General features: G+C 40.0%; 1 protein-coding gene across 2 annotated transcripts in view; it reads right to left on the minus strand.

The window, feature by feature from the left end:
• Window positions 1-7,215: 7,215 nt before the first annotated feature.
• The window catches only part of PPP2R2A (protein phosphatase 2 regulatory subunit Balpha), a 138,228-nt gene continuing 121,964 nt past the window's right edge, over window positions 7,216-23,479 (minus strand). For both annotated transcript variants that reach the window (XM_053718105.1, XM_053718106.1), the window contains exons 9-10: window positions 9,769-9,860; window positions 7,216-8,306 (exon numbers count right to left, since the gene is read on the minus strand). In XM_053718105.1, the coding sequence (XP_053574080.1) occupies window positions 8,027-8,306; window positions 9,769-9,860 (372 nt within the window). In that variant the 3' untranslated portion in view covers window positions 7,216-8,026. The remainder of the gene's footprint in view (window positions 8,307-9,768; window positions 9,861-23,479) is intronic.

Below are 23,479 nucleotides of genomic sequence, written 5' to 3' on the forward strand. Positions count from 1 at the left end.
GCTCAAAAAGGTTTGCCATCACTGAGATATATAAATATATATATATATATTACACCTAGTAAAGATGGGGTAAGAAGAGTTTGACTGCTGCTTATTGCCCAGTTTTACCACCCAAGATGGGAGTGAAGTCTTGAAAATTATAAGGAGTTATTACCAATCTTTGTATGTTTGCACTGGGTTATCAAACCCCAATATCATATTTATTATACACTCTGTCATGCCGGTGGATAACAGTAATTGGAAATGCAGACCGCCAACTTCTCAGAGCTAACCCTACTACATAACGTTCTCCAAATTGCCTTCAGCAGATAACTACAAAACAATTCTAACAATACTAACATAGCCTTGTCATCTGCAGATGCAAGTTCAGATTGGTTCCCACAAATAAGGCCAATGGTGGGTGGAGTTTAGCTATGGAACAAACACTGCAACAAATGAGATGTTAAAGGGACAGTAAACACCTTGAAATTTGTATATAAAATGTTTAGTTATGCATAATGAAACAGCTTGCAATAATAATAAAGAAAAAGTCTCCCATTTTCATGTAATTTAGCTCTAAAAATTGAGCAATTTCTAATACTGAGAACATGAAATGTACCCTGCTGACTTTTCAAGGCTAACTGCTAGATATCTGTCCCTAAATGGTTTTAACTGGTAACGGCAAATAAATGCATTTTATACTAAATTTTATGACAGTGACTAGTCTTGTTGTCTGCAGACTAAAGCCCAGATTGGCTCCTCCAAATAAGGCAAATGTTTCAGAAAAAATGATGTTAATTTTGTTTTAAAAATGTTTTCTTTCCAATGCCTTGAAGAGTCCACGATTCCATTCAATTACTGTTGGGAATTCAACTCATGGCCACCAGGAGGAGGCAAAGACACCCCAGCAAAGCTTTAAGTATCCTCCCACTTCCCATAATTCCCCAGTCATTATTTGCCTTCTTGACACAGATGAGTGTGAAGATAGTGCTCTGAAAAAATATTAAACAAAATCTTTTAATGGGTACTTTCCCTTTCAAGACAGGACCGGAGTAATGCTGTGTCCATGTAATCCTCTTGAGTAAGAGTTTTGGTAGCTGTTAGCTGCTGGAGGTCGCATAGTAGTCTCTGTTATCTCTCCAGCAATCTATGCTAACGCCAACCCGGCAACCAGGGTTAGTTACTTTGCTTTCCTTTAAACTCAGGTCCCTTTTAGAAGTCTGGTGACGCCGACAGGCCTGAAGGGCTGTATCTACATTACAGTAATGGATCCCTGATGTAAGTCTCTTTTTATGCAGAAGGAAGAGGCGGCACTCCAGGCTTGTCAAAACAAGGTACGTTTATTCCAGATTCACAGTCGCTACACACTTGGACACCAAACATGCAATGGAGAAGAGGGGGCATGTCCTTACGCGTTTCGTGCCGTGCGGCACTTAGTCATAGGATACAGGTAAGTAGAGAACAGGTACGTTTATACCCCAGCCCACCAATGAGAGTAAAAAGAATAATTAAGAAAAACAGGTGGAATAAACTGACCTTGTTTTCACAAGCCTGGAGTGCCGCCGATTCCTTTCTTCTGCATCGCTGGAGTGACTTCCCTCTTTTGGTGTGCACCTCTTTAGTCCAAGCAGTTTTGGAGTTCTATTGCTTATCTGGGGTTATCTGTCGGTCCCTGGATGACGCCTATGTGAGCCGCGCTAACCACTTCCTGCTAAGTCTCCTTTTATGTCCTTACTGGGAGGTGGTTTTCTGGGACAGGATGGATGACTCAGTGGGCAACGGTTACCTCTGATGGGGACATTAAAGTGATCATGGGGTCCCTGTGATGGGATTTTGATCTAAGAAGGTGATTGCTTGAGTTTGCTCTGGGAGTTTATACACAGAGGACTCTGCAATCGGTGGTTCCCTCTGAGGAATGGTTATTTTAGGGCCATCTGTACTTTAGCATGTCTGGGCTCTCTGCCTTTATTGGGGGAGTGTGTGCTAAATACATGTCTCAGTGCCGATAAGTTCCATGCTAGTTGGTGTGCCTTAAAGGGACAGTATACACTCATTTTCATATAACTGCATGTAATAGACACTACTATAAAGAATAATATGCACAGATACTGATATAAAAATCCAGTATAAAACTGTTTAAAAACTTACTTAGAAGCTGTCAGTTTGGCTCTGTTGAAAAGCTTGCTGGAAAGCCCACTGCAAGTGGGAAATAAGACACTTTCCCCCCTCCCCCTTCTTTTGCATATGAAAAGACCCTTTACACAAACAGGAGCAAGCTGGAGTAGGTAGTCGAGCGTATTCACATAAAACTTTGGGGCTTGGTTAGGAGTCTGAAAATCAGAGCAATGTTATTTAAAAATAAGCAAAACTATACATTAATTTAAAAAAAAAAAAACTTTATGGGCTATATAAATAGATCATCTACAAAACATTTATGCAAAGAAAAAATGAGTGTATAAACAGTATAATGTCCCTTTAAGGGAATCTATATATAGCTTTCTTGCGGCACGCTTTTTAGGAGAGATCAAGCCTTCTATCTTTAATGGCGGTATCTATTTCCTTCATTGCATCTTCCGCATGCTCTGTTTTACAGTGGACTGCTAGAATCATAGTTTTGTCTGAATCATAGCGCTCTGTAGGGGTTCTCTAATTCTGTTATAGCCTTGGCATTCTGGTTACTGGTAGGGGTTTTTACCTTTATTTCTGAACTGAAGCGGGCTATTTGAGCACACTAATAACTCTCATGCAGCAATTGCAGCATAAAGTTACTCCTCGGCCGCCTTCTTGGCTGACAGCCGCTTATTTTAGTCTTAAGTGCCCGGTGTTCGCACACTCTGTCGCGGAAGATGCCAGTTTTCAGCGTAAATGCTGGTAGGTCCCTCTCTCATGCGGCATAAGGTCTTATTGTGGCATATGTTTTTATTGATGTCAGACAGACGCAGGCACGTGGTTTAATATGTTTAAACCATTATGCAGCATTAAGAGCCGGAGGGAGAGATCAATTTCTCTTATTACATGTCAGAGTTTTTTTTTTGATCTCTCAGTCCCTGTAGCTGCTGTGTACATGTAACTTGGAAGTTGTCTTGTGATCTTCTTAGGTATCTAGGCTGTCCAGCCTGGAAAGACGGAAGACTTAGACTTCAGTGTAACTTTTTCTTTACATAAATCTGTACTTGGGTCTAGTTTCTGTCAAGCTCAGTACTTTACTGCCATATGGTGGTAGTTTTATATATATATATATATATATATATATATATATATATATATATATATATATATATATAACCCAGTGTGGAGATTTTCAGCTTACAACTGTTTTTTGGTGTAACGCTATCTCTATTATAATTTATTAGTCCTCTATGGATATGGGCTTTATATTTTCTGTACCCCTTAAGATCTGTGGAGAGCTTAGGACTTTCCATTTACAGGGATTCCCAGTATTAACTGCCTTTTGGTGGCATTTAATATTTATTTTTTTTATTAATCTTTCTGTAATACTGTTTTAGAGATATACAGTTATCAGGAAGGGTTTTGTATGTGAGTATTATACTGTACAAGCGGATGCTAAGTTTCTGCAGATTCTGACTTTTATATACCGTCATTGTCATCCCTTGGTTTATAGTTAATACTTATTGCTAGTCTACAAGTACTACTTTTTCCCTATGGGGATAACTTTTTATTAACTTATTTAGAAGGACAGGATCAAGGCATTAAATCTAGCAAATACCCCAATTAGTGATGCCAGTACGCAGGTTGCAAAGGTTTCCAGTCTATCTCTGAGTCTTGGTCGGCAGACATGGTTTCCAAGTCTAGGCTGTCTTGTGTGTGTGTGTATATATATATATATATATATATTTATAGATTTAGGACTCCAATTTGTCTTTTCATGTTCCCCTCATTTATGTTATGAACACTATATTGTCTTAGGACAATATGTTTAATTTTTTTTTCATTTTAGTATGGGGACACACTAATTAATCTCTCTCATATTGAGGCATTTCTTCTGATTTCTGGGACATCATGCCTTGTCCTATGTAACAGGTGCATATATTCCTTAGTGATCTTAAGTCTCTAATATGTTTATATTTCTGTAGCCTTTTTCAATGTAAATATGTGCAATAATTTAATCTCTCATATTGAGGAGTTTTCTATGTCCGTGACATAATTTCTTCTAATGTCTGACTTTATGTCTTGTCCTACGTCACATTATATATATATATATATATATATGTGTGTTTCTTAGAGATCTTAGGTCCTGATATGCTTATACTTATATTAACCTTTTTTTCATATATACACAATATTGTAATCTCTCTTATATTGAGGGGGTTCTTTTAGTATTTGTGACAGGACACTGATACGTTTATTTTTATTTTACCCTATTTTAGGTACATGGACGCAATATAACCGTTCCCTTATTGAGGTGCTTTCTGCTTATGTCCTCAACATCATAGATTATCCTATGTATCATTTACATATTTCGAGTGATCTTAGGACTCTAATATGTTTATTTTTCTATTACCTATATTATGTAGAAGAACTCCATATTATAATCACTCTCATATTGAGATGATTCCTGCTATGGTAGGTCCTATGTATCTCATATTTAGTAGGGTTCTGAGAGGCTCCAAGTTAGCCAACTTTATCTATAGAGGATCAATATCCTCCTCACATGGAGGAGATTTTGGCTAATGTATGGGATACTTGTTTTTCTTAGTGTTCTTCAGACACAAACCCGTTTATTTCCATGCTTTTCAAGTATATGGACTCAATTTAAATTTTCTCACGTTGAGGAGATTTTCTACTTATGGTACTTTTTATAATTCATTATCTTCTTAGTGATTTTAGGATTAAGAGATTCTTTTATTGAAAAAGAAATATTATGACCAAGTCTGTTGCATTATTTTTTCCCCCCTCCTGTGCCAAATCATAATTTTATTAATGAGTTTGGGACTTTAAGATGTTTGGTTTCATCTAACATATTTGATGTATAGGGATATATTAATATAAGAACATAGTCAGGTGTTTACTTCTACTGTCTGTTCCAATATATATTGCCTTTTATATAAACCTTCTTAGTATTTCTTGTGAGTAATATAGGTTCCCTTAGTGCAGGTTTATTCGTGTTTTCACTGACAGAGGTCTTTTTCAACACCCTGTCAATTTTACTCCACCTATTTAGGTCTATGTGGCCTTTGGCTTTCTGCAAATGTGTTTTTCCGTATCGGGAGTAGATCCAGTCTTCTCTCTGCTGGTCTCCTTTCAAACTTCAGCACACCCTTCAGTGGCGCTGTGCTTGAAAGTAATTGGTCTCATGTGTACATGCATATTATATCGCCTGCCCTTTCCATTTGATATATCTCCAACTATGTATGCTCTGTCCATGGAATGGCATTTATATCTATATGGTTAATTTTCCTAGAACCATGCATGACTCTTAAGACCATCATGGGAAATGGGTTTTCTGATTCCAGCCTCTTAGGCTGGGAGATCTATTTGGGGCTCCTTAAGAGCTCTGGTATTCATTCCAGTTTGGAACTGGAAGCTATCTACAACTCTCTAGTAGCAGGGCTCCAACTGAGCTCTGTCTGTTTCTCAGTTCCCATTTCAATCAACATAATTTTGGTGGCTTACATCAGTCCTCAAGGAATAAGTAGGAATGACAATGAGGGGAGTCTCTCGCATCCTTAAGTGGGCAGAGTTCTTTGATTGTCCCTTTTAAACCATTCTTATTTGAGAGTAAACGGCTGGGAAGCAGACTGTCTGAACAGACAGGTGTTTTTTTTCCCCAGGGGTGAGGATACTTCTCCCTGACTTAACTCTCAGGTGGGGTTCTGGAGATCCCTCATGGCTTATATCACGTCTGCCTGAGTTATTGTCACATCAAGCAGGAGCGAACCTTGGTGGTTCTATATTCTCCAGTTTGGCAGACCAGAACTTGGTCTGCAGATCCGGTACGGGAGGACCTTATACTCAGGGTCTTTTTCCTTCATCAATCTAGTTTTATGGCTGTGTGGAGATTGATGATTTGTCCTCTAGAGAGTTTTTCAGATAGTGGCTTTGTCTCTCTGGTCCAGACAAGTTCTCCAGGTATTCACCCGAAGTATCTCTAGGTCTGGCACTCCTACCTCTCTATTTTGAGTCTCTAGGTTTTCCTTGACGCAAGGTCTTTTCCCCTAGAGGGTTTGGAGAGCGGTTGTCTGATATTTATAGGACAGATCTCTTCCCTTTCAGTTTGGAAGATGAGGCCTAGTGGTTAGTGCCACTGATCCTGAAGTATAAGGTTGTGGGTTTGAACCCAGGTGGTGCTTCTGCTTTCACATCCAGGGGTGCTTGTGGTAAAGGCTAGTTTTCCTAAGCAGACTGTTTATAGTCCAGTCTTTGTTCAGGTCAAGTATCAGGCCTGTGTTTTAATCTCTTGCTCCTTCCTGGAGCCTTATTTTGGTTTGACCCTGGATGAGTTTAGTATTCTAGAGTTCTTTTTCCAGTCTAAGGAGTTTGTACATTCTGCGACTACTCTTTCTTTTGTCTGAGAGCTGTCTTTCATGTGTCTTATGGACAGCTGCCTCCTAATTGTATTACAGCTTTTTCTTCCAGAGATGTCTCCTAGTACTGGCATTTTAAAAAAGAGGCTTCCAGGGAACAGAACGGTAAGACAACTTCTTTGTCTTCCTGACTTGTACTTTATGTTTTTATCAATCTTGATTTTTTTGCTTCAGCTGAGGCTTCTTTTGGTAGAAAAGTGCTTCAAGCGATGGTGCCATCAGTTTAGGTCCACCTCCCTTTGGTTCTTCCTCCCTGTCCATTCTGTGTCCTCTCTGGGTATTGGTTTCCCAACAGTAATTGAATGGAATTGTGGACTCTCCATGCCATTGATAAGAAAACATTTATGCATACCTGATAAATTAGTTTCTTTCCTTGCATGGAGAGTCCATGACCCGCACTTTTATAATTTTTGAGGCAACATTTAATTTTATGTAATCTTCAGACACCTTTATACCCCTAGGGGAAAAATCTAATTACAAGGGATTAGTTTATTCAGTTAAGATTCTGCAAAACATCCAAGAAACCAATTTATAATGCATAGCTTTAATTGTATATTCTACATTTGGAAATGTAGAATCTCGTCAAAATGAGAAGAGCGTGAGAGTGTTTTGATTTATGTAAATTTGTAACCAATTTGAAGTTATACAGCATTTTCAGAACTTTTTTTTTTTTTTTAAACACACACACTACTTATTTTCATTTGCCTTTTATTCAGTAGTTTTTATCATTAGTTTTTGGCTTTTTTCTTAAAGTCTTTCCCCCCCATTCGGTGCCAGACAAGGCAAGAAGTGATTACAGTCAGGTCGTCATTAATACATTTGTTCAGGACAACTTTCAGCAATAACCTTGTCCACCCCATCCCACCAACCCTGCCACGGTCAACCCATTTCCCTGTGTGCTTTATAGCCATTGGATTTATACCAGTGCAGGGCAAGACGGGAAAGGGCAGGAAGTGGAAGAGAGTAGAGAAGATAGGTATCCTAAGAAAGAGAAATTGTAAGCCAGGGACAGAACAAATAAGAACAGAACAAAGTAATAAAGGCTTGTAAAGAACATAATGTTACCCAGATTACACCCATCAGCATTGTAGGAGCCAATATCATGCCCCAGCCCTACAAGCATAATCCTACAGTGAGAAGGCCAGTACTGCAATTGGCATATCAAAATAATAAAAAATAGAAAAATCAATTCTACACATCTGGTGAGAGGGTTAAAAATAATAATAAAAAAAACACAACCATAAAGGTACAGTAAACCCAGCTGCTTCCATAATACATTAAGAAAACGGCAGAAACATAGGGCTCTTCTCAAGCAGCTATTAAAAGGATATGTGATGGCACCTTAAACATTGGAGGGGAAAAAAAAAAAGTCAGACGAAAAGGGACTGGCAAGAGTTCCCGCTCTGTGGATAATTTTCCTTGGTTCTGGAATAGGGTACACATTCTAAATGTGTCTACTGGTTCTAGGTGACTAGGGACTGTCCCATAAGAGAATGTCAATGCTAATTGACTCGGTCCTGGAATATATACAGGTTGTTGGTGGTTGCCACTGCAATTATATTTTCCTTAGGATGCCAGGCTGTGTGCAGGATCTTCTTGTTGAAGTCCAGACTGTCAACCGTAATTTCATCCTTCTTCCGCTTGCCACTAGCACATACTTTGCGGGGTTTAAGCACTGTGCGTGGCTTGCTGTTCTCCCTCGATGCCTCAAGAGTGATATCGCGCTTAGTGTTGCGGTCGAACATCCGAAAGAAGTTATTGTATGATCCAGTCATAACCACACTAAGAAAAAGAAAAATGTAAATACTTAAAATACATGGTAGACAATTATGTAGCTTTGGTTTAAGTATACATAAACAGCTTTGTCAAAACACTCTACATTTCTTTGCCACCGTATGCCTTTGTGCACACAAAGGATAGCTATAAGCTAATGTGGTTTCAATGGAATTGCAGGAAACACACACACGTGAGTCGGTTTGAGTAATCATCCAATTACAAACTGTGTAGGCCAGTTGCTTTAAAATCATATAAATTTAAACAACTTTCCAATTTTCTGCTTTATCAAAAGGTGTCCTGAATATGTGCTTTAGTCCTCCACCTGACATTTACCAGCAATTACGAGCAGTACAAGGAATAATATCTTCTAAATGCTTCTCTTCAACTCATTTGTTTATTCCATTCCTAATAACAAGTAGTCTATGGCATCTGCATCTCCCTCCTCTCTTGCATTAAATTACCTTCAGATATCTGTTGTAAACAGAGTTAAAGTGAAAGTCAATCTTAGGGTTTGTGAAACGCTAGGATCGACCATTGGAAAAAATAAATGGGACTTTCATTCAAGAAGTATAAAATACTTCATGCAGAAAGTTCCTTTATTTGTTTCAAGTGATCGCCGTTCTGAGCTGCTTAGGCAGCCCACGGCAGAACGCGGTTTTGCTTGAGAGGTGACACGTTTCCACCTCTTAGCCAATAGCTGTGCAGGAAATCCGGCTTGGCGCCTATGGAGGCTGATATCCCGCACGGCTATTGGCTAAGAGGTGTCACCCCCAAGCAAAATAGCTTCTGCTGTGGGCTGCCTGAGCAGCTCAGTGCGGTGAGCGGTTGAAACAAATAAAAGGAGCTTCCTACATTAAAGGGACATTGAACCCAAATTTTTTCTTTTGTGATTCAGATAGAGCATGAAATTTTAATCAACTTTCTAATTTACTCCTATTATACATTTTCTTCGTTCTTTTGCTATCTTTATTTGAAAAAGGCATCTAAGCTAAGGAGCCAGACAATTTTTGGTTTAGGACCCTGGACAACACTCGTTTATTGGTGGGTGAATTCATCCACCAATCAGCAAGAACAATCCGGGTTATTCACCAAAAAACGGCCGGCATTTAAACTTACATTCTTGCTTTTAAAATAAAGAAACTTTGATAATAGGAGTAAATTAGAAAGTGCATGCTCTATCTGAATCACAAAAGAAAAAAAAATCTAGGTTCAGTGTCCCTTTAAGTATTTTATACTTAAAGAATGTAAGTCCCCTTTATTTGTTCTAATGGTCAATGCTAGTGTTTCACAAACGCTGAACTGACTTTCCCTTTAAACAAAACAAGTAATAGCCAGTTCTGAGCAAAGGGCATTTTTTGTCTTTTCCATATCAAGAAATATGCAGCTACAATTACAGAAATACTTATCAGCCTTTAAACCTTTCCGAATGTTTAAACTCAATTTCAATATCAAAACAACAAATACTTACTTGTCAGGTCCATTCCAACAGCACTCAAATTTGTCAAAGATGCAATCATTTTCATATAAGGAGCAGAGCTTACTCCTGAGGTATTCGTGAACCTAGAGAGAAAATGATAAATCGAAATATTAATGCTGTTAGCGGTTGGCAAATTTTTGTTATTTGAAGTTATTATAACATTAACAAAAAAACAGTTTGATGGTAGATAAGAATCAAAAGGCCCATCAAGCATACTAATATTACTTATGTAGTAAAACTTTTTTAGGATAGCCTTATACGTGTCCCAGGTTATTTTGAATTCTTTCACAGTCCTATTGAAAGATAATTCCATCAACCACCCTTTCTGTAAATAACGGCTTCCTCACATTTCTTCTGAACGTGCAACCCTCTTTACTAAAGATTGTAAACCTTTGTTTTGGCATTTCCTTTTTTGTGAAAAATGCTTTCAGTTTCAACCCTTTATTAAGTCCCTTCATATAATTTAAGTTCTCTATCATGTCAACCCCTATCTTCTCTCCTCTAAAACAGGGCTCGATAAATTTGTTCAAAATCTAGGAGCCAGTAACATTTGGCCATCAGTATCATAATATAAACACACATAACATAATACAATAAATGTTGTATTTGTATTTCCAGGCTACAAGGCCTAGAAAGGATCCAGCCTCACCAAACTAAATTTTAGGTGTGGCAGGCAGGGGAAGTTGGGGGGGGGGGGGGGAGGGAGGCACCCATGGTAATACTTGGACTCTAATCCAGTGTGCCAAGGGCCTAATTTTAAGGTGCCAGTGGCACCTGTGTTAGTCTATTTGTACCAGAGTAGAAAAAAATCTAAAAAACATAATTTATGTAAGAACTTACCTGATAAATTCATTTCTTTCATATTAACAAGAGTCCATGAGCTAGTGACGTATGGGATATACATTCCTACCAGGAGGGGCAAAGTTTCCCAAACCTTAAAATGCCTATAAATACACCCCTCACCACACCCACAAATCAGTTTAACGAATAGCCAAGAAGTGGGGTGATAAGAAAAAAAGTGCGAAGCATATAAAATAAGGAATTGGAATAATTGTGCTTTATACAAAAAAATCATAACCACCACAAAAAAGGGTGGGCCTCATGGACTCTTGTTAATATGAAAGAAATGAATTTATCAGGTAAGTTCTTACATAAATTATGTTTTCTTTCATGTAATTAACAAGAGTCCATGAGCTAGTGACGTATGGGATAATGACTACCCAAGATGTGGATCTTTCCACACAAGAGTCACTAGAGAGGGAGGGATAAAATAAAGACAGCCAATTCCTGCTGAAAATAATCCACACCCAAAATAAAGTTTAACGAAAAACATAAGCAGAAGATTCAAACTGAAACCGCTGCCTGAAGAACTTTTCTACCAAAAACTGCTTCAGAAGAAGAAAATACATCAAAATGGTAGAATTTAGTAAAAGTATGCAAAGAGGACCAAGTTGCTGCTTTGCAGATCTGGTCAACCGAAGCTTCATTCCTAAACGCCCAAGAAGTAGATACTGACCTAGTAGAATGAGCTGTAATTCTCTGAGGCGGAATTTTACCCGACTCAACATAGGCAAGATGAATTAAAGATTTCAACCAAGATGCCAAAGAAATGGCAGAAGCTTTCTGGCCTTTCCTAGAACCGGAAAAGATAACAAATAGACTAGAAGTCTTACGGAAAGATTTCGTAGCTTCAACATAATATTTCAAAGCTCTAACAACATCCAAAGAATGCAACGATTTCTCCTTAGAATTCTTAGGATTAGGACATAATGAAGGAACCACAATTTCTCTACTAATGTTGTTGGAATTCACAACTTTAGGTAAAAATTCAAAAGAAGTTCGCAACACCGCCTTATCCTGATGAAAAATCAGAAAAGGAGACTCACAAGAAAGAGCAGATAATTCAGAAACTCTTCTAGCAGAAGAGATGGCCAAAAGGAACAAAACTTTCCAAGAAAGTAATTTAATGTCCAATGAATGCATAGGTTCAAACGGAGGAGCTTGAAGAGCTCCCAGAACCAAATTCAAACTCCAAGGAGGAGAAATTGACTTAATGACAGGTTTTATACGAACCAAAGCTTGTACAAAATAATGAATATCAGGAAGAATAGCAATCTTTCTGTGAAAAAGAACAGAAAGAGCGGAGATTTGTCCTTTCAAAGAACTTGCGGACAAACCCTTATCTAAACCATCCTGAAGAAACTGTAAAATTCTCGGTATTCTAAAAGAATGCCAAGAAAAATGATGAGAAAGACACCAAGAAATATAAGTCTTCCAGACTCTATAATATATCTCTCGAGATACAGATTTACGAGCCTGTAACATAGTATTAATCACGGAGTCAGAGAAACCTCTTTGACCAAGAATCAAGCGTTCAATCTCCATACCTTTAAATTTAAGGATTTCAGATCCGGATGGAAAAAAGGACCTTGCGACAGAAGGTCTGGTCTTAACGGAAGAGTCCATGGTTGGCAAGATGCCATCCGGACAAGATCCGCATACCAAAACCTGTGAGGCCATGCCGGAGCTATTAGCAGAACAAACGAGCATTCCCTCAGAATCTTGGAGATTACTCTTGGAAGAAGAACTAGAGGCGGAAAGATATAGGCAGGATGATACTTCCAAGGAAGTGATAATGCATCCACTGCCTCCGCCTGAGGATCCCGGGATCTGGACAGATACCTGGGAAGTTTCTTGTTTAGATGAGAGGCCATCAGATCTATCTCTGGGAGCCCCCACATTTGAACAATCTGAAGAAATACCTCTGGGTGAAGAGACCATTCGCCCGGATGCAACGTTTGGCGACTGAGATAATCCGCTTCCCAATTGTCTACACCTGGGATATGAACCGCAGAGATTAGACAGGAGCTGGATTCCGCCCAAACCAAAATTCGAGATACTTCTTTCATAGCCAGAGGACTGTGAGTCCCTCCTTGATGATTGATGTATGCCACAGTTGTGACATTGTCTGTCTGAAAACAAATGAACGATTCTCTCTTCAGAAGAGGCCAAAACTGAAGAGCTCTGAAAATTGCACGGAGTTCCAAAATATTGATCGGTAATCTCACCTCCTGAGATTCCCAAACTCCTTGTGCCGTCAGAGATCCCCACACAGCTCCCCAACCTGTGAGACTTGCATCTGTTGAAATTACAGTCCAGGTCGGAAGAACAAAAGAAGCCCCCTGAATTAAACGATGGTGATCTGTCCACCACGTTAGAGAGTGTCGAACAATCGGTTTTAAAGATATTAATTGATATATCTTCGTGTAATCCCTGCACCATTGGTTCAGCATACAGAGCTGAAGAGGTCGCATGTGAAAACGAGCAAAGGGGATCGCGTCCGATGCAGCAGTCATAAGACCTAGAATTTCCATGCATAAGGCTACCGAAGGGAATGATTGAGACTGAAGGTTTCGACAAGCTGTAATCAATTTTAGACGTCTCTTGCCTGTTAAAGACAGAGTCATGGACACTGAATCTATCTGGAAACCCAGAAAGGTTACCCTTGTTTGAGGAATCAAAGAACTTTTTGGTAAATTGATCCTCCAACCATGATCTTGAAGAAACAACACAAGTCGATTCGTATGAGACTCTGCTAAATGTAAAGACTGAGCAAGTACCAAGATATCGTCCAAATAAGGAAATACCACAATACCCTGTTCTCTGATTACAGACAGAAGGGCACCGAGAATCTTTGTGAAAATTCTTGGAGCTGTAGCAAGGCCAAACGGTAGAGCCACAAATTGGTAATGCTTGTCTAGAAAAGAGAATCTCAGGAACTGATAATGATCTGGATGAATCGGAATATGCAGATATGCATCCTGTAAATCTATTGTGGACATATAATTCCCTTGCTGAACAAAAGGCAATATAGTCCTTACAGTTACCATCTTGAACGTTGGTATCCTTACATAATGATTCAATAATTTTAGATCCAGAACTGGTCTGAAGGAATTCTCCTTCTTTGGTACAATGAAGAGATTTGAATAAAACCCCATCCCCTGTTCCGGAACTGGAACTGGCATAATTACTCCAGCCAACTCTAGATCTGAAACACAATTCAGAAATGCTTGAGCTTTCACTGGACTTACTGGGACACGGGAAAGAAAAAATCTCTTTGCAGGAGGTCTCATCTTGAAACCAATTCTGTACCCTTCTGAAACAATGTTCTGAATCCAAAGATTGTGAACAGAATTGATCCAAATTTCTTTGAAAAAACGTAACCTGCCCCCTACCAGCTGAACTGGAATGAGGGCCGTACCTTCATGTGAACTTAGAAGCAGGCTTTGCCTTTCTAGCAGGCTTGGATTTATTCCAGACTGGAGATGGTTTCCAAACTGAAACTGCTCCTGAGGACGAAGGATCAGGCTTTTGTTCTTTGTTGAAACGAAAGGAACGAAAACGATTGTTAGCCCTGTTTTTACCTTTAGATTTTTTATCCTGTGGTAAAAAAGTTCCTTTCCCACCAGTAACAGTTGAAATAATAGAATCCAACTGAGAACCAAATAATTTGTTTCCCTGGAAAGAAATGGAAAGTAGAGTTGATTTAGAAGCCATATCAGCATTCCAAGTCTTAAGCCATAAAGCTCTTCTGGCTAAGATAGCCAGAGACATAAACCTAACATCAACTCTAATAATATCAAAAATGGCATCACAGATAAAATTATTAGCATGCTGGAGAAGAATAATAATATCATGAGAATCACGATTTGTTACTTGTTGCGCTAGAGTTTCCAACCAAAAAGTTGAAGCTGCAGCAACATCAGCCAATGATATAGCAGGTCTAAGAAGATTACCTGAACACAGATAAGCTTTTCTTAGAAAAGATTCAATTTTTCTATCTAAAGGATCCTTAAACGAGGTACCATCTGACGTAGGAATGGTAGTACGTTTAGCAAGGGTAGAAATAGCCCCATCAACTTTAGGGATTTTGTCCCAAAATTCTAACCTGTCAGGCGGAACAGGATATAATTGCTTAAAACGTTTAGAAGGAGTAAATGAATTACCCAATTTATCCCATTCTTTGGAAATTACTGCAGAAATAGCATTAGGAACAGGAAAAACTTCTGGAATAACCGCAGGAGCTTTAAAAACCTTATCCAAACGTATAGAATTAGTATCAAGAGGACTAGAATCCTCTATTTCTAAAGCAATTAGTACTTCTTTAAGTAAAGAGCGAATAAATTCCATCTTAAATAAATATGAAGATTTATCAGCATCAATCTCTGAGATAGAATCCTCTGAACCAGAAGAGTCCAAAGAATCAGAATGATGGTGTTCATTTAAAAATTCATCTGTAGAGAGAGAAGATTTAAAAGACTTTTTACGTTTACTAGAAGGAGAAATAACAGACAAAGCCTTCTTTATGGATTCAGAAACAAAATCTCTTATGTTATCAGGAACATTCTGCACCTTAGATGTTGAGGGAACTGCAACAGGCAATGGTACATTACTAAAGGAAATATTATCTGCTTTAACAAGTTTGTCATGACAATTATTACAAACAACAGCTGGAGGAATAGCTACCAAAAGTTTACAGCAGATACACTTAGCTTTGGTAGATCCAGCAGGCAGTGATTTTCCTGTAGTATCTTCTGGCTCAGATGCAACGTGAGACATCTTGCAATATGTAAAAGAAAAAACAACATATAAAGCAAAATAGATCAAATTCCTTATAAGACAGTTTCAGGAATGGGAAAGAATGCCAAATATCAAGCTTCTAGCAACCAGAAGCAAATGAAAAATGAGACTGAAATAATGTGGAGACAAAAGCGACGCCCATATTTTTTAGCGCCAAATAAGACGCCCACATTATTTGGCGCCTAAATGCTTTTGGCGCCAAAAATGACGCCACATCCGGAACGCCGACATTATTGGCGCAAAATAACGTCAAAAAATGACGCAACTTCCGGCGACACGTATGACGCCGGAAACGGAAAAGAATTTTTTGCGCCAAAAAAGTCCGCGCCAAGAATGACGCAATAAAATGAAGCATTTTCAGCCCCCGCGAGCCTAACAGCCCACAGGGAAAAAAGTCAAATTTTTGAGGTAAGAAAAATATGATAATTCAATGCATAATCCCAAATATGAAACTGACTGTCTGAAAATAAGGAAAGTTGAACATTCTGAGTCAAGGCAAATAAATGTTTGAATACATATATTTAGAACTTTATAAATAAAGTGCCCAACCATAGCTTAGAGTGTCACAGAAAATAAGACTTACTTACCCCAGGACACTCATCTACATGTTTGTAGAAAGCCAAACCAGTACTGAAACGAGAATCAGTAGAGGTAATGGTAAATATAAGAGTATATCGTCGATCTGAAAAGGGAGGTAAGAGATGAATCTCTACGACCGATAACAGAGAACCTTATGAAATAGACCCCGTAGAAGGAGATCACTGCATTCAATAGGCAATACTCTCTTCACATCCCTCTGACATTCACTGCACGCTGAGAGGAAAACCGGGCTCCAACTTGCTGCGGAGCGCATATCAACGTAGAATCTAGCACAAACTTACTTCACCACCTCCCTTGGAGGCAAAGTTTGTAAAACTGATTTGTGGGTGTGGTGAGGGGTGTATTTATAGGCATTTTAAGGTTTGGGAAACTTTGCCCCTCCTGGTAGGAATGTATATCCCATACGTCACTAGCTCATGGACTCTTGTTAATTACATGAAAGAAACATAATTTATGCTTACCTGATAAATTTATTTCTCTTGTAGTGTGTTCAGTCCACGGGTCATCCATTACTTATGGGATATATTCTCCTTCCCAACAGGAAGTTGCAAGAGGATCACCCAAGCAGAGCTGCTATATAACTCCTCCCCTCACATGTCATATCCAGTCATTCGACCGAAACAAGACGAGAAAGGAGAAAACTATAGGGTGCAGTGGTGACTGGAGTTATAATTTAAAATTTAGAACCTGCCTCAAAAAGACAGGGCGGGCCGTGGACTGAACACACTACAAGAGAAATAAATTTATCAGGTAAGCATAAATTATGTTTTCTCTTGTTAAGTGTGTTCAGTCCACGGGTCATCCATTACTTATGGGATACCAATACCAACGCTAAAGTACACGGATGATGGGAGGGACAAGGCAGGAACATTAAACAGAAGGAACCACTGCCTGTAGAACCTTTCTCCCAAAAACAGCCTCCGAAGAAGCAAAAGTGTCAAATTTGTAAAAATTGTGAAGTGAAGACCAAGTTGCAGCCTTGCAAATCTGTTCAACAGAGGCCTCATTCTTAAAGGCCCAGATGGAAGCCACAGCTCTAGTGGAATGAGCTGTAATTCTTTCAGGAGGCTGCTGTCCAGCAGTCTCATAGGCTAAGCGTATTATGCTACGAAGCCAAAAAGAGAGAGAGGTAGCCGAAGCCTTTTGACCTCTCCTCTGTCCAGAGTAAACGACAAACAGAGAAGAAGTTTGTCGAAAATCTTTAGTTGCCTGTAAGTAGAACTTCAGGGCACGGACCACGTCTAGATTATGCAAAAGACGTTCCTTCTTTGAAGAAGGATTAGGACATAACGATGGAACAACAATCTCTTGATTGATATTCCTGTTAGAAACAACCTTAGGTAAAAACCCAGGTTTAGTACGCAGGACTACCTTGTCTGAATGAAAGATCAGATAAGGAGAATCACAATGTAAGGCAGATAACTCAGAGACTCTTCGAGCCGAGGAAATAGCCATCAAAAACAGAACTTTCCAAGATAAAAGCTTAATATCAATGGAATGAAGGGGTTCAAACGGAACACCCTGAAGAACTTTAAGAACCAAGTTTAAGCTCCACGGAGGAGCAACAGTTTTAAACACAGGCTTAATCCTAGCCAAAGCCTGACAAAAAGCCTGGACGTCTGGATTCTCTGCCAGACGCTTGTGTAAAAGAATAGACAGAGCAGAAATCTGTCCCTTTAGCGAACTAGCGGATAAGCCCTTTTCTAAACCCTCTTGTAGAAAAGACAATATCCTAGGAATCCTAACCTTACTCCATGAGTAACTCTTGGATTCACACCAATATAAATATTTACGCCATATCTTGTGGTAAATTTTTCAGGTAACAGGTTTCTGAGCCTGTATTAATGTATCAATAACCGAATCCGAAAACCCACGCTTTGATAGAATCAAGCGTTCAATTTCCAAGCCGTCAGCCTCAGAGAAATTAGGTTTGGATGGTTGAAAGGACCCTGGATTAGAAGGTCCTGCCTCAGGGGTAGAGACCATGGTGGACAGGACGTCATGTCCACTAGGTCTGCATACCAGGTCCTGCGTGGCCATGCAGGCGCTATCAGAATCACAGATGCTCTCTCCAGTTTGATCCTGGCACTCAGTCGAGGTAGCAACGGAAAAGGTGGAAACACATAAGCTATGTTGAAAACCCAAGGGGCTGCTAGTGCATCTACCAGCACCGCACCCGGGTCCCTGGACCTGGATCCGTAACAAGGAAGCTTGGCGTTCTGGCGAGATGCCATGAGATCCAGATCCGGTTTGCCCCAACGACGAATCAGTTGAGCAAATACCTCCGGGTGAAGTTCCCACTCCCCCGGATGAAAGGTCTGTCGACTTAGAAAATCCGCCTCCCAGTTCTAGACGCCTGGGATGTAGATCGCTGACAGGTGGCAAGAGTGAGACTCTGCCCAGCGAATTATCTTCGAGACTTCCAACATCGCTAGGGAACTCCTGGTTCCCCCTTGATGATTGATGTAAGCCACAGTCGTGATGTTGTCCGACTGAAATCTGATGAACCTCAGTGTTGCTAACTGAGGCCAAGTTAGAAGAGCATTGAATATTGCTCTTAATTCTAGAATGTTTATCGGGAGGAGTCTCTCCTCCTGAGTCCACGATTCCTGAGCCTTCAGGGAGTTCCAGACTGCTCCCCAGCCTAGTAGGCTGGCATCTGTTGTCACAATCGTCCAATCTGATCTGCGAAAAGTCATTCCTTTGGACAGATGAACCCGTGACAACCACCAGAGAAGAGAATCTCTGGTCTCCTGGTCCAGATTTAGCAAAGGGGACAGATCTGAGTAATCCCCGTTCCATTGACTTAGCATGCATAGTTGCAGCGGTCTGAGATGTAGGCGCGCAAATGGCACTATGTCCATTGCCGCGACCATTAAGCCGATTACTTCCATGCACTGAGCTACTGATGGGCTTGGAATGGAGTGAAGGACACGGCAAGCATTGAGAATCTTGGATAACCTGGACTCCGTCAGGTAAATCTTCATCTCTACAGAATCTATAAGACTCCCTAGAAAAGGGACCCTTGTGAGTGGTAACAGAGAACTCTTTTCCACGTTCACTTTCCACCCATGCGACCTCAGAAATGCTAGAACTATCTCTGTATGAGACTTTGCATTTTGAAAACTTGACGCTTGTATCAGAATGTCGTCTAGGTATGGAGCCACCGCTAAACCTCGTGGACTTAGTACCGCCAGAAGTGAGCCAGAACCTTTGTAAAAATTCTCGGGGCCGTAGCTAACCCGAAGGGAAGAGCTACAAACTGGTAATGCCTGTCTAGAAAGGCAAACCTTAGGTACCGATAATGATCTTTGTGAATCGGTATGTGAAGGTAGGCATCCTTTAAGTCCACTGTGGTCATATATTGACCCTCTTGGATCATGGGTAGGATGGTCCGAATGGTTTCCATCTTGAACGACGGAACCCTTTGGAATTTGTTTAAGATTTTTAAGTCTAAGATTGGTCTGAAAGTTCCCTCTTTCTTGGGAACCACAAACAGATTTGAATAAAACCCTTGCCCCTGTTCCGTTCGCGGAACTGGGTGGATCACTCCCATCACTAAGAGGTCTTGTACACATTGTAGAAATGCCTCTTTCTTTACTAGGTTTGTTGATAACCTTGACAGATGAAACCTCCCTTGTGGAGGAGAAGTTTTGAAATCCAGAAGGTATCCCTGAGATATAATCTCCAACGTCCAGGGATCCTGTACATCTCTTGCCCAGGCCTGGGCGAAGAGAGAAAGTCTGCCCCCCACTAGATCCGTCTCCGGAAAGGGGGCCCTGTCTTCATGCTGTCTTAGGGGCGGAAGTAGGCTTTCTGGCCTGCTTGCCCTTGTTCCATGACTGGTTGCCTTTCCAACCCTGTCTGTAACGAGCAGTAGTTCCTTCCTGTTTTGGAGCGGAGGAAGTTGATGCTGTTCCTGCCTTGAAATTACAAAAGGCACGAAAATTAGACTGTTTGGCCTTTGATTTGGCCCTGTCCTGAGGAAGGGTGTGGCCCTTACCTCCAGTAATGTCAGCAATAATTTCCTTCAAGCCGGGCCCGAATAAGGTCTGCCCTTTGAAAGGAATGTTTAGTAGTTTAGACTTAGAAGTTACATCTGCTGACCAGGATTTAAGCCATAGCGCTCTGCGCGCCTGTATGGGGAATCCGGAATTCTTAGCCGTAAGTTTGGTTAAATGCACTACGGCATCCGAAACAAACACATTAGCCAGCTTAAGGGTTCTAATCTTGCTCAAAGATTCATCCAATGGTGCTGTGCGAATCGCCTCTTCCAGAGACTCAAACCAGAATGCCGCTGCAGCAGTGACAGGCGCAATGCATGCAAGAGGCTGTAATATAAAACCTTGTTGAACAAACATTTTCTTAAGGTAACCCTCTAATTTTTTATCCATTGGATCTGAGAAAGCACAGCTATCCTCCACCGGGATAGTGGTACGCTTGGCTAAAGTAGAAACTGCTCCCTCCACCTTAGGGACCGTCTGTCATAAGTCTCGTGTGGTGGCGTCTATAGGGAACATTTTTCTAAATATCGGAGGAGGGGAAAAAGGCACACCGGGTCTATCCCACTCCTTGCTAATAATCTCTGTAAGCCTCTTTGGTATAGGAAAAACGTCAGTACACACCGGTACCGCATAGTATTTATCCAGCCTACATAATTTCTCTGGGATTGCCACCGTGTTACAATCATTCAGAGCCGCTAACACCTCCCCTAGCAACACCCGGAGGTTCTCAAGCTTAAATTTAAAATGATAAATTTCTGAATCCGGTCTCCCCGAATCAGAACCGTCACCCACAGAATGAAGCTCTCCGTCCTCATGTTCTGCAAATTGTGACGCAGTATCAGACATGGCTCTCGTGTCATCGGCGCGCTCTGTCCTTAACCCAGAGCTGTCGCGCTTGCCTCTTAACTCGGGCATATTGTATAATACTTCTTTCATAACATTAGCCATATCATGTAAAGTGATTTGTAAGGGCCTTGATGTACTTGGCGCCTCAATCTTACGCACCTCCCGAGCGGGAGACGAAGGTACTGACACGTGAGGAGAGTTAGACGGCATAACTTCCACCTCGTTGTCTGGTGATAATTTCTTTATCGGTACAGATTGACTTTTATTCAAAGTAATATCAATACAATTGGTACACATATTTCTATTGGGCTCCACATCGGCTTTTAAACATAATGAACAAGCAGATTCCTCTGTATCAGACATGTTTAAACAGACTAGCAATGAAGCTAGCAAGCTTGGAAATTACTTTCAATAAGTTTACAAGCAATATAAAAAACGCTGCAGCGTTTTTTTTAAAAAACACAATTGAATAACAAAGAACTAGTTCAGTTATAGTCAACAATTCTTTAAATGTATTAATTAGCAGAGGATTGCACCCATTAGCAAAAGGATGATCAACCCCTCAGTACCCAAAAAACGGATATCAAATTAAGATTTAACGCTTTTATCACAGTCCAACACACTGTCACAGGTCTGCTGTGACTGATTACCTCCCTCAAAAACAAATTTTGAAGATCCCTGAGCTCTCTGGAGACGTCCTGGATCAAAGAGGAAGAAGCAGGAAGACTGTGCTAGAATTTTAACTGCGCAACAAGGCGCTAAAAAAGGTCCCTCCCACTCCTATTACAACAGTGGGAGACCTGATATAACGGTTTCTATGCAGAAATATACATTAGCCGTGTGGAAAAAAATCATGCCCAAAAAGATTTATCACCAAAGTACCTCACAAAACGATTAACATGCCAGTAAACGTTTTAAAAAACAACATTTCAGATGCTGTGTAAAGTTATTACTAAGACTGCTACCAGTCGCTTCTACTGCAGTTAAGGCTCACACATTATATCAGTATTAACAGTATTTTTTCAGTCAAATTCTAGTCCCTAGAAAATAACTCTACTGTGCATACATTTATCAGCCTGATACCAGTCACTACTACTGCATTTAAGGCTGTACTTACATCATACGGGTAACAGCAGTGTTTTCTTAGTCAATTCCATACCCAGAAAATATTGTACTGCACATACCTCATTTGCGGGAGACCCCGCATGCTATTCCCATTATCTGAAGTTACCCCACTCCTCAGAATGTCGAGAACAGCCAGTGGATCTTAGTTACGCCTGCTAAGATCATAGAAAACGCAGGCAGTTTCTTCTTCCAAATACTGCCTGAGATAGAAAAACAGCACACTCCGTTGCCATTTAAAATAACAAACTTTTGATTGAAGAATAATTAAGTAAAAACTCCAGCTCCTCTCGCGACCTTCTTTGTTGAGGGTTGCAAGAGAATGACTGGGTATGACATGTGAGGGGAGGAGCTATATAGCAGCTCTGCTTGGGTGATCCTCTTGCAACTTCCTGTTGGGAAGGAGAATATATCCCATAAGTAATGGATGACCCGTGGACTGAACACACTTAACAAGAGAAAGGTTATTATTATATAAGGATTGTTTTTTTTTTGTTTTTTTTTTAATTTTTATTATTTTCTTATATCAAAAAAATACAGTGTTCAGATACATAGTTGCTTTACATCTCGTATATAAAAGGAAGAACAAGAAAGGGAAGACCTTTTACAAGAAAGAAACATTTGAACCGCACATTCATTTCTTTCCCAAAAAAAAAAAAGATACGTTTATCTTTAGCATTGACCAAGGAGGTATTTCTTGAATAAGTTATTTATCACTGTGTCTAGGGAGGCGCTTTGGGAGAAGAGAAAAAAAAAAAAAAAAAGGGAGAAGAAAAAGGGGGGGGGGGGGAGGGCAGAGGTTTCTCTTCCCCCCCCCCCATATTAGTAGATTTCCTCTCAATTCCTCACAACTCCTCTCAATTCCCTCTCTCCCCCTCTCCAGGTGGTTGGGGGATACTAATAATTCCATTAATATGGTTCGTATAGTCATTGGCCATAGATTTAATAAATGGACCCCAAACATTAAAGAATTTATCTGCCTTGAAAGGGCAAAACTTTTTATAGTCATATGCTTCAAGAATGCCTTCTTTCAACATTGCTTTCTTAAGTTGACTAACATTTGGAGAGTACCTATCGATCCAGCAGGAAAAGATCAATGATCTTGTTTTTATTATCACTTTATGTACAAATCTATTATTTCCCTCCCATAAAGGAGAATGTGTAAGGAAGAAAACATTTACTGCTGATAGTTTAATATCTAATTTTAGTATGCTAGAAAGCCAGAAACCCACTTTCGACCACAGTTGAAGTTGTTTAGGGCACTCATATACCAAGTGGAGTAAATCTGGATTAGTTTTTGAGCATTTAATACACTTATTCTCCACCTCTTTATTCCATTTACAAACTCTATTCGGAGTTAAATAATCTTGGTGCATAAGTCTGAAATGCGATTCCCTTCCTGCCATTGAGTTCTCCAATTTATATATTGTCCCAAAACTAGTTTGTATGGTTTTATCTTCTCTACAGATAGGTATACTATTTTTTTTTTA

This window comes from Bombina bombina, chromosome 6 (assembly GCF_027579735.1).
Source record: "Bombina bombina isolate aBomBom1 chromosome 6, aBomBom1.pri, whole genome shotgun sequence".
Taxonomy (NCBI): domain Eukaryota; kingdom Metazoa; phylum Chordata; class Amphibia; order Anura; family Bombinatoridae; genus Bombina; species Bombina bombina.